This window comes from Heterodontus francisci, chromosome 36, assembly GCF_036365525.1.
Source record: "Heterodontus francisci isolate sHetFra1 chromosome 36, sHetFra1.hap1, whole genome shotgun sequence".
In the NCBI taxonomy this organism is placed as follows: Eukaryota; Metazoa; Chordata; class Chondrichthyes; order Heterodontiformes; family Heterodontidae; genus Heterodontus; species Heterodontus francisci.
The window spans coordinates 28,537,582-28,553,884 of NC_090406.1; the positions used below are offsets into that span (position 1 = coordinate 28,537,582).

At 42.7% G+C, this 16,303-nt stretch overlaps 1 protein-coding gene across 2 annotated transcripts in view; it reads left to right on the forward strand.

Moving 5' to 3' along the window:
* The window catches only part of znf414 (zinc finger protein 414), a 32,669-nt gene extending 17,691 nt beyond the window's left edge, over positions 1 to 14,978 (forward strand). For both annotated transcript variants that reach the window (XM_068016404.1, XM_068016403.1), the window contains exons 3-5: positions 6,051 to 6,156; positions 10,434 to 10,987; positions 11,705 to 14,978. In XM_068016404.1, the coding sequence (XP_067872505.1) occupies positions 6,101 to 6,156; positions 10,434 to 10,987; positions 11,705 to 11,931 (837 nt within the window). In that variant the 5' untranslated portion in view covers positions 6,051 to 6,100 and the 3' untranslated portion in view covers positions 11,932 to 14,978. The remainder of the gene's footprint in view (positions 1 to 6,050; positions 6,157 to 10,433; positions 10,988 to 11,704) is intronic.
* The last annotated feature ends 1,325 nt before the right edge of the window (positions 14,979 to 16,303 follow it).

Genomic DNA, 16,303 nt, shown 5'->3' on the forward strand with positions numbered 1-16,303 from the left:
TCCCTGCTCTTGTTTACTATGCATCAACTAATCGGTGTCCCTTATGCCTTATTAACTGCCTTATCTACCTGTCCTGCTTCCTTCAGTAATCTGTGGTCTTGGACTCCAAAGGTCCCTCTGTTCTTCTACACTTCAGAGAATCCTACCATTTATTGTGTGCTCTGTTGCCTTGTTTACTCTACCTAAATGCATGACCTCACACTTTTCTGGATTGAATTCCATTTGCCACTTTTCTGCCCACCTGATCACTCCATTGATATCTTCCTGCAGTCTACAGCTTTCTTCCTATCAACCACACAACCAATTTTTGTATCCTCTGTAAACTTCTTAATCATGCCCCCTACATTTAGGCCTGAATCATTGCTGTGTACCACGAAAAGCAAGGGAATTAATACTGAACCCTGTGGAACCCCACTAGAAACAGCCTTCCAGTTATAGAGACACCCGATAACCATTACCTTTTGCTTCCTGCCATTGACCCAATTTTGGATTCAACTTGCCACTTTCCCTTGGATCCCATGAGTTTTAATTTTCTGACCAGTTTGCCATGTGAGACCTTATCAAAAACCTTGCTAAAATCCATGTAGACTACATCAAACGTCCTATCCTTTTTTTTTATTCATTCATGGGATGTGGACGTCGCTGGCCAGGCCAGCATTTATTGCCCATCCCTAATTGCCCTTGAGAAGGTGGTGGTGAGCTACCTTCTTGGACTGCTGCAGTCCATGTGGGGTAGGTACACCCACTGTGCTGTTAGGAAGGGAGTTCCAGGATTTTGACCCAGCAACAGTGAAGGAACAGCGATATAGTTCCAAGTCAGGATGGTGTGTGACTTGGAGGGGAACTGCAGGTGGTGGTGTTCCCATGTATTTGCTGCCCATGTCCTTCCAGTTGGTAGAGGTCGCGGGTTTGGAAGGTGCTGTTTAAGGAGCCTTGGTGCATTGCTGCAGTGCATCTTGTAGATGGTACACACTGCTGCCACTGTGCGTCGGTGGTGGAGGGAATGAATGTTTGTAGATGGGGTGCCAATCAAGCGGGCTGCTTTGTCCTGGATGGTGTCGAGCTTCTTGAGTGTTGTTGGAGCTGCACCCATCCAGGCAAGTGGAGAGTATTCCATCACACTCCTGACTTGTGCCTTGTAGATGGTGGACAGGCTTTGGGGAGTCAGGAGGTGAGTTACTCACCTCAGGATTCCTAGCCTGTGACCTGCTCTTGTAGCCATGGTATTTATATGGCTACTCCAGTTCAGTTTCTGGTCCTAATCGACCCTCCTTATTAACTCCTCAAAAAATTCAATCGAGTTACTCAGACACGACCGTCCCTTAATAAATCCATGCTGTCATTGATCTGTGTTTTTCTAAATACTAGTTCATACTGTCCCTCAAAGGTTTTCCAATAAGTTTCCTACCACAGGGGTTAGGCTGACTGATCTGAAGTTACTCTGTCCTTCCCTTTCACTTTTTTTTTAGACAATGGTATAATGTTAGCAATCCTCCAATACACGGCGCAGTGGTTAGCACCGCAGCCTCACAGAGCCAACAACCCGGGTTCAGTTCTGGGTCCTGCCTGTGTGGAGTTTGCAAGTTCTCCCTGTGACCGCGTGGGTTTCCATCGGGTGCTCCAGTTTCCTCCCACAGCCAAAGACATGCAGGTTGATGGGTAAATTGGCCATTGTAAATTGCCCCTAGTGTCGGTAGGTGGTAGGAGAATTGTGGGGATATGAGAGGGAATATGGGATTAATGTAGGATTAGTATAAATGGGTGGTTGATGGTCGGCACAGACTCGGTGGGCTGAAGGGCCTGTTTCAGTGCTGTATATCTCTATGAATCTCAATGAATAAGCCACACCTGTAGCCAGAAAGGATTGGAAAATGAGGGTCAGAATTTCTGCTGTATCCTCCCTTGCTTCTCTTAGCAGCCTGAGATACATTTTATCTGGGCCTGGTAATTTGACAATAGATTAGGCAACCCTAGTTCATTAGTGGAGCTTGGAGGGGTAGGCCTGTCTCAAGAGCCTGGGGATTTTTCCCAGTCCCCTCCAGATAACTCTGGAAAGCAAAATCTCTAATGAGTCCAGTGATCTTAGCTGGAAGTGCAGTTGGGAGCTTACCAGTGTTCTCTGTACTGGTAATCTGTAGGATCTTAGCAGGCCACACCCACATACATGTATGTGTACCTCACAGTGTCCCCATATACACTTGGGGCTGCCTCAGCCTTGGGATTCCTGGGACTCCCTGACAGCACTGTGGGTGTGCCTGCACCACATTGTTACAGCCACATGGTGGGGGGTTTAAGTGGTTCCCACTGTTCAACTCTCACCTGACTACAGCAAGTGTGTTTTGTTATTGGGGTTTAACCCATTGATGTTTTATTTGTCAAATAAACAGGCAGCAACAGGTTTTCTTGTAGGCTTAAACGGAAAATCAATTATTTATTGATCAATACACCTTAACCCAAAATTGACGCAACCGCATCCACTCACTTATTCGCTGTCTCGCACGCACGCAGATGCCCGAAGAGACAGAGAGGAAAAGGGGTAAGCGGTTGTAAGCGGAGTGTAGGTTTCGGGGCATTTGGTAAACCTGTTGATTTTGCTTGGAAGTTAAGTTCTCGTTGGTTGCAAGTCTGAGGTTTTTGTAGGTTTCTCTCTTGGTTGAAAGTTCAGTTGAAGACAGAGGATCACTTCTAATTGACTGCTGTATAAGTATAGACGTAGAATTCTACACAGCAGGGTACACCCCTTCTGCCTTGCTAGATTCTTCCCAGCCCCTCAGCTGGAAAAGCTGTTTGGTCATGCTTCTTTCTAGATCTTTTTTTTCCTCTTTCTCTTTTTGCTCTCTCGCGCTCTCTCGCGCTCTCTCGCGCTCTCTCGCGCTCTCTCGCGCTCTCTCGCGCTCTCTCGCGCTCTCTCGCGCTCTCTCGCGCGCTCTCGCGCTCTCTCTCTCTCGCGCGCTCTCTCTCTCGCGCGCTCTCTCTCTCGCGCGCTCTCTCTCTCTTGCCCTCCTTTCCCCCCCCTCTCTCGCTCGCCCCTTTAAAGTAAAAAAAATGTGTTACTTCTCACCTCTGCTGGAGACAGGTATTTTCATCCCTGTAGGGACAGACAGTGGCCCAGGATGTGGCAACTTCACACCTTCTTTATTTCAGAAGCACCTATTCAATTCAAAAGTGTCGCCTCATGGATTCAGTTGACACCTCACAACCTAGCTAAGCATCGTTTGTTCTAAAGAGATGGTGTGGCCAGATTCAAATACACATATGGCCATTTTTAGCAGCATTGTTCACTTTTTAAAAGAATGGTCAATTTTTATAACTCTTCATTTAGTCTGTAATTTTTAAAAATCGGATGGGGTGGCTGGTGTGCTATGCCCGTCACCTCCCTAATTAGCTGGTATTTTACCAATGCGGATGGGTACTTCGCTAGTTGGGAAAGCTGCCCAGTAAAATGTGGCAGCCTCCCTGTGGCCTTGGTGGGGTGGGGGGTGCTGTTGTCCCTCCTGATTGGGCACCCTGTTTCCCACAGAGGGCCCTTGCTTTTAACCACACGCCCCCTCCCCGGCCACCCTCGCTGGGGCCTGCCTTATGGACCCAGTGATTTCCCTGACCCCACTTACCAGCACTCCGGGCCTCCTTGATGGCTGCTGCTCCAGGGACTGTTGCAGTCTGAGCAGTGGCCACTGCTCCCAGTGGCACTGCTGGGACTGAAGAGCTGCTGGTCCTCTAATTGGCCAGCAGCTCTTGGAGGTGGGACATCCTGTTGTAGGGCGGAAGTCATGATTGCAAGCAGTTTATTGCCCGAGGACCATAAAATTTGGTTGTAACTTCCAGGGCCGGCAGAGGAGGGCTCAGCCTGGACTTTCCAGCCAGTGGGCAGGGCAACTGCCTCTGCATTAAATCCTGCCCTCTGTTTCTTCCTCCACAGATGCTGTCAGACCTGCCGAGTATTTCCATTGTCGGTTTTTATTTCTGATTTCCAGCATCCACGGAATTTTGCTTTTTTTTCTTAACTATGGTGGTGGGACTCTATTTGTGTGGGCACCCCATGTCCCAAAAAATGTCCTGTGCATACTGTCCATTTCACAGAATTTAAATGTGTTTTGCTATCTATCTACCCAGTGGCTGTCAAGTTAAAGTGGAGTGAGATGAAAACAGTACTTCCATAACAAATATTGACCCTAATGTGAATTTGTAGGGGTGGAAGAAGGAGCAGAGTAGTTTAATTGAAATTTAAGCAGTTAAGGATGTACACTTAACTAACATTTATAGTAAGAAAGACAGGAAGGGATAGTAGTGTGTGGTTCCTGTAGGATGTGGAAGTTTCCAGTAGCAGATGTTAACTCTGACAAATACATTTGCAGGAAGTGCCTCCAAACTGAGATTACTTGAGATCAAGATTTCAATAATAGAGTGGGAGTGATTTCTGGATTGAGCGCTTAAGGGTAGACACCCTGCTGAAATGGGAACTTGACAGTGACAGAGCAAGGTGTGGTGATTATCCACATTTCAGGGAATGCAAGAACCCACAGCAAACTATCCTTACCCACAAGCGGGAAATACTGGCTTCCTGTAAAGAAGATGAGCACTCTGGGAAGACAATCAAATGGATTATTATTGCACTCAAGACTAGGCTGAAGGAGGGAGAGGTGCATGGAGATTAGCAGTTCTGTTATAAGTTTAGTAGTAAACAGAGACTTGATGTTGTCCACCTTTCCATAACTATCTTCATTTTTAGTCCAGACTGAGAATCCCAGATGCATTGTTAAATGCTGAGTTAAGGGAGGGGAGGTGGGATTTGCATTTATGTAGCACCACAGGATGTCCCAATGTGGCAACCAAAATTGTGCACAGCAAGGTCCCACAAACAGCAACAAGATCATGGCCAGATAATGTGTGTTAGGTGTTATTTGGTTGATGTTGTCCAGGACACACGAAGAATTCTGCTACCCTTCTTTGAAATAGTGCAATGGGATCTTTTTACCTTCATTTGAAAGGGCAGGTGAAGCCTCAGTTTAACGTTTCTTCTGAGGATAGCACCTCAGGCAGTGCAACATTCCACAGTACTGCACTGAAGTATCAAACTAGACCATGTGCTCATGAGCATTTGAGTGGAGCTCAAATCTGCAGTCTTTTGACTTGAGTGAGACTACTACAATTTGAGTCAAGTCAAATACAAAAGGACTTGAAAAATTGGGCTGTTGTCATTGTCATTGAAACAAGGGTGATTTGATGGAGTTGTTTAAAAATATGATGGGATGGGACTGGGGCAGACTGATTCCAGTGTTTGAGGGGCAGATAGAAGATTAAATGGAAGACATTTATGATCGAGAATAGGAAACCCTTTTACACGGGGTTGTGAGCCTGTGGAATGCATGACCAGAATTTGCGACGGAAATCAAGAGTAGGTCAATATTTAAGCATAGGTTCAATAGGTAGTTGAAGAAAAGGGATATAGTGTTATGGGAACAAAGTGACCACACTGGATTGGGACTACTGCTCATGTAAAGGATAAACACCAACACAGACTGGTTGGGCCTGTTGCTGTGTAATTCTCTGTTCGAGTGATATCCCCATTATCTGTACATCCTGCTTTCCCATAATAACTTGGTTTTGCCAATCGTCATTAATAAATATCCTTAACAGTTGGCATTCCAGCAGCAATCCCTGTCAAATCCCTAGTTAATAGCCAACTAATCAGAAGGGGTTTTTAAAATCCCTCCGAAGCATTTTTTTGATAACTGGCTATTGGTTATGTTGTCAGTTAAGTTGTTGTATAAGCCATGTTTTAAAGGCATGCCCTGGACTGGGGTAAGAGAAATTGCCTTTTTAATATTTTTAAATCACTATTGAATTTCAGTATAAAATGTATGTCGGTCTCCCATCTGTGAGTTCTTTTATCAGATTAGCTTGTAATTGCCATTACTGACCCTTGATTTAGAGGCTACTGTAAGTCACAGTCTTGAGTTTGCTCTGCACAGGATATAAAATTAATATGTTGTAATGCTAATACAATTACTACATGTGCTACTTTGTGTCTGACTCTGTTTTCCTTTCAGGGAAAGCGTATAAATGTTGTGCAAATGACTGTAAAGAGTCTTTCTCTAGTATGCACCATCTGGTGAATCACATGAGAGTACATCACAAACCTAACCGATACTTCAAGTAAGTTAAACATTCGGCCAGATTGAATTAGTCTCAACACATGTACATCCAGTATAAAAGTAAATGTAGAACCTTCTTGCCAGTTCCAGCAATGAAATTAAGTGTTGACTGCTGTGAAATGCCTTGAAGTTGGAACCCAGCTTCACCAGGATGTGAGAGACCCATCTTGCCGGTGGGAGTCTCTTCACTCGGGTTCGATGCCAAACCTGCCTTTAAATATCCTGTACCTTTTTTTTTTAAACCTGGGTACAGTTGGTTTAAACGTACATCGTGTGTAGGTGCTGCTATCTGCAGTGTCAAATCATTTACATTTTAACCACTGGGAGAATGCCTCTGCATGTGAGTGCAAAAGTACTATTACTCTTCAAACTGCTCAACAGTAGAGAGAGCACTTTCCCTCCTTGTATCCAGTGATCCTTTCAAGTTTTGAAGTGCTTTGGGATGTCCGAAGGTCATGAAAGTACAATACAGTCCCCAGCACTTTATCAGGCAAATACTGCTAGCCATTTGTCATTACCATAGGTGTCAGTTACAAAGGCATCACTTAAATTCTGTTAAGTGTGCTAGCTGTTTTGTGCCATTCAATAAATACTTAGCCTGTTGTCATGCTCACCCCCAGCTGCCAAGAATAAGGCACATTTAAGTTTGTCATGAACATTGATTTTAAACTGTTACTGGTGTGAAGAAAGGGCTTGTTAAACGGATCAACCATGGCTGGAAAGACATTTGCATATTAACAGATGGTGCTTGGAAGGACAAAGGACCATTTCGTGACATATTCAACCCAAAATGGACCTTCATCGTCAGGTATTGTGTGTAAGAGGAGCATTCCAGAGACTGCTAAGGTGATACAATCCAGGACTGGTTAGACCAGCTGGTCACATGACTAACTGGCTGTTCCAGGGTCTTTTGAACTAGCCACAGAGAGTTTGAACGGAGAAGGACTGTTTGCTCCTGGACTGAGAATTTCTCTCCTGTCTGCCCCCATTTCTTTCTCACAAGCCTCTGAATCCACTGAAGACACATGAACCCCAAGAGAGAAAAACCTCCTACAATGAATTAAGGTTTAAGAAGAATACTGGGACCCAACGAAAAGCAAGATCTACCTACAATCAAGGACTCTACAGTGAGCTCGAAGAACCATAACAAAAACTCTTCAGATATTGACTCAAACTTTCCCAGTTTATTTTTCTTCTGCTCTTTTCTGTCTCTATTTGCATGTGTGTATCACGAATGCATGCTAATGTGGGCGTGTCTTGTATCCGTATGTGTCAACCGAGTTAGCGTTTAAGTTTAATAAATTTCTTTAAACCTAAGAAAACCTGTTTGTGCTGGTCTCTTTGCCTTAGAATTGAAAAGCGGGGAACAAGGATTCACCAAGGGGGAGCTAAAAACAGAGTGGGCTGAATTTTATGAGTGCGCTGCAGTTCGTGTGGGCTCATTAAAATAGAGGGGGTGGAGCATCCGCCCCCGATGACATAGAGGAAACAGCCACCAGGTCCCCGGCAACGGCGTGCAGTGCCACCATCTTTAAAGGGCTTTAAGCCCTTAATACACATTTAAATTTTTAAAGATGTATTGTACTTAATATGTTTTTGATAAATAATTAGGAGATGGAGGCCCTTCCCCAACCCCGGCAATGTTCATTTCATTGCCCGAAATGACCATCCATTGATTTTGCAAAGACCCGAACTTTCCCCCTCCTTACCTTCAATCTTGTGCCCTTCAACCCCTTCCCACCATCCCCACATCCAATTAAAATTGATTTCCCCACTCCTCCACCCTTTCTGCCCTGAAGATTCTATTGCTGCCCCCTCCTCGCCGTACTCCGCGTGGAGTTCCGGGCGAGAACCTGAACGGTGGCCGTAATATTGGAGTGGGACGGCCGCCGCCTGCAGGTAGGTTTATTTACATATGTTCAATGTTACTTTGCATATGTATATGAAGGGCCCGCCGCCTGGTGGCAGGGGGCTGCACCGAGGTCCCCCCGCCGCCGGTAATGTGGCGGGCCCTTCTCAACGTCACGGGTCGAGATGGGCCTCTCCCCCGCAGGATTTTACCGGCCCCCACACTGTGACCCACAGTGTCGAGGGGCCGGTGAAGTTCAGCCCAGTGTGTTTAAAAATAAAACCCTGTTACATAAGACCAAGTGAAGCCTGAGAGGGACCACCAGACACCTTTCTCACCTGGTCGTAAAACTGTACTTACTGATATTTTACTTTTTTTTTTAAATGCTCTGCTGATTTCTGGCAAAGTGAAACCTTTTCACCCTGTTGATAATTATGGAAGGCAGTCAGGAAGTGAAGCTGCTTGAAGTCTGCAAACAGCTGAATGAAGCTGCCTGAAGTCTCCACTCTCTAACTGTTTCCCATAGTTGTTAACTGTGGGAACAGTCTCCATCAGCTGTCACAATATTGACAACTAATGTGGAACTTGGTGTATTACATATGAACATATGAATTAGGAGCAGGAGTAGGCCACTCGGCCCCTCGAGTCTGCTCACCATTCAGTAAGTTTATGGCTGAACTGATTACTCCATATTTCCACCTTCCCCCGATAACCTTCCACCCACTTGCTTATCAAGAATCTATCTACCTCTGGCTTAAAAATATTCAAAGATTCTGCTTCCACTGTCTTTTGAGGAAGAGGATTCCAAAGACTCACGACCCTCTTGAGAGAAAAATTTCTCCTCATCTCTGTCTTAAATGGGCGACGCCTTATTTTTAAACAGTGACCCCTAGTTCTAGATTCTCCCAGTTGCCAGAAAGGGACGGCTTCAGGCAGCTTTGGGAGTTATTTAATTCTGTTTGGGTTTTTCTGTCCACCACATATATAGCGGGCAAATTGTGTTAGTCTGGATGTGCCTGCTCTATGCAGTGGAGACTGTGTAAATACGAGCTCATTTTTTCTTTGAGTTAATTTTTTTCCTAAGCCTACTCCTCCAGCCAAGGGGTAACAGTCTGTTCCTAGACCTTTGCCACAGCAATAAACCATGAGGAAGAATATCAGAGCAGCAGAGACTGACCTGCCCCTATGGAAGATTGCAGTATATGTCTGTATGCCATTCATTGAAGGTCAAAGATCATTCTGTACTCCACCACCAGACTACTCTTTAATTGTTAGAAATTTTACATTTTGTTTACATATTTATGTTAATATATATAGTTCTTCCACAATGCAGGCAGAGCAATCCCATTGCTTAGAGACTTGGATCACTTACCTGCTAATAGATTTTCAGAGGTATACCCAAAATGGCTGAGGTCTGTGAAAATGCGGGTCCTAAATGAAAAAAGGGAATGACTTGCCCTGAGGTCAGTTGTAGCACGTTCGCTGCTATCCTGGTTGAGATCAGCTAACTCAGCTCAGACTGTGGGGTCTTTATGGCTCAGTGATCCATCAGAGGGTCCATTCATTCACTGAGCTAATAGGCGAACGCTTGCAGTTTTTAACTGGCCTTGATGTGGTTTTCTTGTATTGTTCCTGAGAAAATCTTGCGTAATGTTCATAATCCAGGTGCTCAAGTCAAAAATGAACTTTAAAATTTGTAGCAAAGTTAAATAAACTGTTTGCCACCATCCTGATCGTCTCAAAGCAATGGTGTTTGTGTGCCTGCATTTTTGGCAGTACAGAATGAATATTGATCTCCAATGAGATGAATGTGCTACATTCCTCTACAGGGACAAATCAGTCTCAGCTTTTCTCATATATTTCCTTCTGGTTTATTGCTGTGGCAAATGTCTGGGAACAGATTGTCACCCCTTGGCTGGAGAATTAGGCATAGGACTTTAACACATTCATAACCTCAACGTTTCAAAGCTAATGAATTACTTTTGGAATGTAGCAGCTGTTATAGGGAAATGCGACAGCCAACTTGCCAGCAGCACAGTCCCACAAGCAGCAATGAGTTAAATGACCAGATAATCTTATTTTGATGTTCGTTGAGGGATAAATATTGGCCAGGACACCATGGAGAAATCGCTGCGTTTCGAAATAGTGTTTACACCCACCCGAGTAGGCAGAGAGGGCCTCAATTTTAATCCAAAAGACAGTACCTCTGACAGTACAACACTTCGTGCTGCATTAGGCTAGTTTATGTGCTCAAGTCTCTGGAATGGCACTCAAAGCTGTAACCTTCTGATTCTGAAGTGAGAGTGTCACACTGAGCCATGGCTCCTTCATCATTAAAGTTTTAAAGTTTTTAAAGTTTTTAAAGTTTTAAAAACCCAGAAAAGGTGCCAAGAGTCCAAGATTAATTTTTGAAATGATTTATTTTACAGATGTGAAGCATGTAAACTACGTTTTCGTACACATCGATCTCTTTTCAAACATATGCATGTTTGTTATAATGCTGTGACAAATTCTCTGCCACAGAAGATAGAGAAGCAGTGTTCCAGCCCTTTACCTGCCAGTGAATCAGATCCTCTGATTAAACAACCAATCTCTGTGGAGCCAGTGAAATTTCAAAGTGTCATCAAGCAGCTTGAAAAGGATAGCAATGTGGGAAGCATTGATACCATCAGCAAGGCAACTAATTCAAAGCCAGTCACACCACTCCCAAGTCCCCTATCAACTCTTCATACATCACTAAATTCAATGCCCTTAGTCTCAGCAACCCCACATTCATTTTCACTGCTGGAGCCATCTCTGTTTGCCACACCCAGCCTAAGCAGGTTTCCTAGCCAAGCACACACTCCAGTGCCTGGGCCCTTCATTCCATACATGCATCCACCACCTTACAGCCTCTCCCAAGGTGCCACACAGCCACGTCTTAGGTCTTATGTTCCCTCAGAAAGTCTACCATTCTCCAATGCAGTCTGGAGGAAGAGTGCGGGTAAGGTGTATTTTAATCTTACAACTACTTTTTTGACTTTCCAAAGGAAATTATATTTTTCTTTTTTTTGGTCAATTTTTCATTATTGAATGCTAAATTTCTGCTGAAAACTGCAATTTGTGAACTAGATTCTTTGGGGGGGGGGGGGGGGAGGGGTGTAATTTCTTTTTAAAACTGAAGAATGCCTGTTTTGTCTTCATAATTAATGATCCTCCAATGAAATTTAATTCTTTATAATTACATGTTTCAAAGTTAGAAGGCCGTTGCTTATGGGAGAAAGACACAGTTTCATTGAAAAATGTTGGGCATAAGCAGTTTAATTCCTGGGCAACAGTTTTTGTTGATTTTTCTGGTCACTTGCTTGCTATTTTCTTGCCAATACATTTCATTGATCTTGCTGATCTGACCCGTTCATTTTGTATTGAGAAAATGATCGGCTTGAAGTGAGTCTCCTCCTGCATGACTGGCAGTTGTGCCGTTTGCTTTATATTACATTTCAGCAGCTGAAAAATAAAAACATACGGTCAAGTTTGGTACTTGATACCCAACACTTTTTAATTAACTGTGTCTGGGGATGTTGTGTTTGTATTGATTCATCACCAGATTTTAACAGTAGCAGTGATTTTTTTTTTTTCAGGTAAATTTATCCTTGGTTATATAACCATGCACTTCATTTTGGTAAATTCTGACCAAATATTGTTCCTTACCTTTTTGCAGCTCAATCGGCGAACAGCAGAATTGTGTGGGAGCACACCAGAGGTCGATATAACTGCATGCAGTGTCCATACTCCAGTGTGTCACGGGAAGAAATGACCTTGCACCTGCAAGAGCATAACAAAATCCTCAGCAGCAGCAGATTACCGAATGAGATGGGTATGTTCGTAAATGCTGGCGACAACTACAGTGCACTGTCAATGCAATTCAGCGAATCTCTGTTTACTTAAGTTTACACGGACCGAGGCCTGTGTTCTAAAGGCCATCACCAATATTATATGCTTTACAGTTGAAAGTTCAACAATATGTATTGTGATTGTTGGTGAATTTGGGTCCAGTGAATTTTTCTCTGTTGGAAGTTGACAGAAAAGTATAAAGACCAGCTTGCACCAAAAGAAGGAACCATTTATATTTGCCATCAAGGCACAGTGTGAAGTGGCACTCTGTTTCTAGAGGCAATAGCGTATTTGATTTATGTTTCAGCATTTAACATTCCACGTGATTTTCTTCCCCCTCTGAAGACATTGGCTCCTTGTTGGCACACAATTTCATGGGTTTCAAGTGCCCTTTGCAGCATCTCGCCCAACTCCCTGCCATTCATGGGTCTAAAATAGTGTGATCTATTTGACCACAAGGCTCATCAAGCCTGTTTCTGCCTTCATTTGACCTTCATGCATCCTAAATTCCAGCAGATGTCACTGGATAGTCATCAATTTTCCCCTTAACCCAGGGCACTAAGGTCAGTTGCAGAAGCTCTATCTTGACAAAATCTAGGGATTAATCCTGGGACTTCCCTCACTTGTATAGTTCAACTGTCCTGCCGTAACTGGTTAAGCAATCAAGGAAACTTTGAGTCACAATTTTGCATATTACCCTTCATAACTTTGCTTTTGTACTTCGTGTCCCAGCAGATTTGGCCTCCCAGTTCTTTGGCACTTTGATGATGTATTTGTTCATTTCTGAGTCAAGAGCCAACCGGTTGATATGAAGTTTTTGTTTGAAGCATATCCATGTTATTGCTATACTTTTCCCATTTAATTAAGCAGAAGTCTGTTTTCTTCAATTTTCATGGAAGGCTTTTAGCTTTCTTTTAGAAATGTTTTTAAGACACAATTTGTTTGCCTTGGCTAGATAATACAACATTACACAGTGTCTGAACCCTATGGGTATCTCTCATTTGTAATATCTCAGAAATCTTTGTCAGACTTGATAATGGCACAGCAGTTTTGATATAGAAGATCCCATTAAAATTTTCCATTTAAAAAAAATCATGCTTTCAAACAGTTCCCTCACTGCTCCACTAAATTGCTCTAATATATCAAGATACTAGTACCACTGTTGCTGTAATCTTAAAGTATGGTACCATTACATATTGTACCATTTGAAACCTCATATGGAAAAGTTGCATATGCCTAAAATGAAAATTCCATTGCACTTGGAAATGGATTTTTATTCTAGTTTGGCTGCTTCTCATCCAAGGTTTGTGCCAAGTGTGGTTAATGGCACTTTCTGTTTGCTGGATTTTTCTACTGATATTCAAAACAGATGATGTGATGTATATCCATACTACTATAAATCTTCCCTTCTGCTGCATCCTCTTGTCTATGATGCTTACGCAACATTGTTAAACACTGGACTTAAATTATGTTGTGCGATAATGGGAACAAAGGCTTAAATACCTTTATATAAAAGCAAAATACTGTGGATGCTGGAAATCTGAAATAAAAACAAGAAATGCTGGAACCACTCAGCAGGAGTGGCAGCATCTGTGAAAAGAGAAGCAGAAGCTGCCAGACCTGCTGAGTGGTTCCAGTATTTCTTGTTTTTATTTTAGCTTAAATACCTTTTGTCTGGAATTCCCCTCGCCATTCAAGTGTAGGTGGGGCAGGAATTCCTGAGCTGTATACTGAGGCACTGCTAGATGCTATATTGTTCATGAAGGCAGCCCAATTGAAACTGTGTCTGGAAGTAAATATTGGGCAATATTGGGAAAATAACCTGTTAAATGGTCCATTCTTGGGTCAGGCAATCTCAATTGGCAGTGTGGATCACATTTAAGATCCTGCAATAATTTAATTTTCTTGCATTAGTAACCACAAATAAATGATCCAGCATACGAGCCCAAAAGATGTTTGTTAACTCTTCCATAGCTTCTCCAGCATATGTTTAGCATCAAAGGGCTCAACTAGTGCAAATGTTTGTTTTTGGATGATTTGTTTCAAATCATCTATCCAAGGGGGGCTGCAATTTGCTGTTGGATCATACCATCAGATCTTGGAGGACTTTCTTCCATTCTGTCTGTCTGAGAAGTGAATTGTGCCCCAGTTGAGTTTACTTTTCAGTAAACCTGGTGATCATTTACATATGGGAGGCATGTTGTGCTAACCTCGACTTGAATATTTCAGGTTGACAGTGGAATTGGTGTTTAGTCCTCATAGTACTGCTACCAGTATCCAGCTTAGGAAGGACCAGTTTCACCATATCAATGCACCTGCACGACTTAGAGCCGCTGATTTGTGCTGCAAGGGCTGGGCAGCAATTAGTTGATGAATCTTCTCTTTGCTGCCAATACACTTCTTCTAGATGCATGTGGAATGTTTTGCAATCTGCCTAAGTTTCAGGAGGTTTGGAAGATAGCTGAATCAGAGAACATCATTGTTCATTTGTCAGCTGCAATTGGTGATGTTTTTCAGGACTTGGTGAATAGATGAAATTCCTCCTAGTTTTTACTAAAAATTATCAATAGCAGGAATTTTATTTCTACATTCCTGCTCCCCACCACCCCCGTACCCCACCCCCCCTACCCCCACCCCTCCCCCGGATTATCAATTTCTAGATGTCTTATTCTAACCCTCCTGACCAGGATAACAGGGTCAGATGTACCTTCTGTTAAAACTGAGCATGGAGGTCTTAAAAGACCTTTATCTTTAACTCTTTATTCAAGGGCAGAAATCATTGGTGACAAGAGTACAGCAGAGTTTTGCTGTGTTGTTTTAACTAGTTTCTTGCAATGCTATAACAGGCCAAATGAAAACAATTTCCAGGTTAAGCTCCCTTATGTAATGTACTTGGGATTAAATCTAATTGTTCACTGGGAAACACAATGTCCAAACTGATCATTTGTGGTTGTGGGCATTTGAATAGATACATTGGGTTCATGATTACCTTCCTTCACAGTTGCTTGAAGACCATGTATGGGTTTAATTATGCTGGTTGTTTTGCTTTTATTGTATCCTGTACAGTTATTGAAAATCTTAAATAAAAAAATTGAGATAAATGTAATTGACCAGTATTCTTTCTTGCATTGGGCAGCCTATCCATTCCTTGACAGAGTTTAGCCTTTTGCAGTTTAATGCTGATCATAGACCCATCTCAAACTAGCAAATTTGACAAACTAGTTAATGGAGTCTGATTAGAACTTTTAAGAACATAGACTTTCGTATTTCCTTGTTGTTGAGATGCATATTAACTACATTTTTAACAAAGTGAAATTTTTGATGCTTTATAAAGGAAATTATTAGTGTTCACCCTGGACCCAAAGTTGCAAAATCTATAGCATCAACAGCAACTCAATAGTGGAAGGCAAAATAAACAAACGTCCGGGCAGAGACTCTGCTGCAGATTGCATCTTATCATTGAGATAAAGTTTTTAAAGACACGAGTAGCCACAACTAATAATTCCAATGCAAAACTGATGCGATCGCCTCATTCTTATCTTGCAAATTGTACATTGTCCTAACCCCTCCCTAATGCACCAAATGAGTATTAAAGTAGGATTTCATAATTGGTTGTCAAATTTTTTTTTTTATAGCTCTTCAGATTTTGACTGGTAGCAAAGACTAAAGTGGTGTTTTTGTGCTGTACAGAATTTTGCACCAGAAAATGTGGTAGTGTTTGTGGTTTAGCAGTGTGAGTTATTTATGTGCATGCCTGCCTTTTTAGCTTGATGCACTTGGAGAGTTGTGCAGTATGGAAGCTTCCCAACACTTGAAGGCCAATTTGAAATAATAGCTTGAGACTCAAACTAGAAGTTCACTTTATTTAATAAAATGCTTGTGTGTGTGTGTGTGTGTATTGTTATCCTAGTACTTAGGGTACTGTTACGGTCAAGTGAGGAGGGGTCGAAGGGCTTCCCTCTTCTCCCTTTCCTTGTTTGACCACAGCAGGTTTAATTCTCTCTTAAAGTGGATGTACTGGCCAATTCCATAGGTGTTTGGTTCTTGTTATGATCATAGCAAATAAGTAATCAGACAGGTTTTCTTGAGTTAATAAAGAGGTTAACTCTATTGTACCTAAACTGAACTAATGAAAATAATAAACTACACGCCAACTTTCATTCACACACAAACACACAAATAGGTTGCAGAGTGGGGAAAGTTAGATTGGTTGGTTGAGTTAGAGTCCATAGAAAAAAAAGGAGTACAGTCTCTGGGGTTTGGTGATTCAGCTGGCTTCTAGCTGAATTCAGTGGTGCTGAGGATTTTAGTTTGAAGAGGTAGATGATTGGTTCAGTGGGTCTGTTGGAGACAGTGATATGGATGATTTCCTCCAACGGGGTTTCTGAAGGTAGCTGGAGTATGCAAAGGTGGTCAATCAACTAGC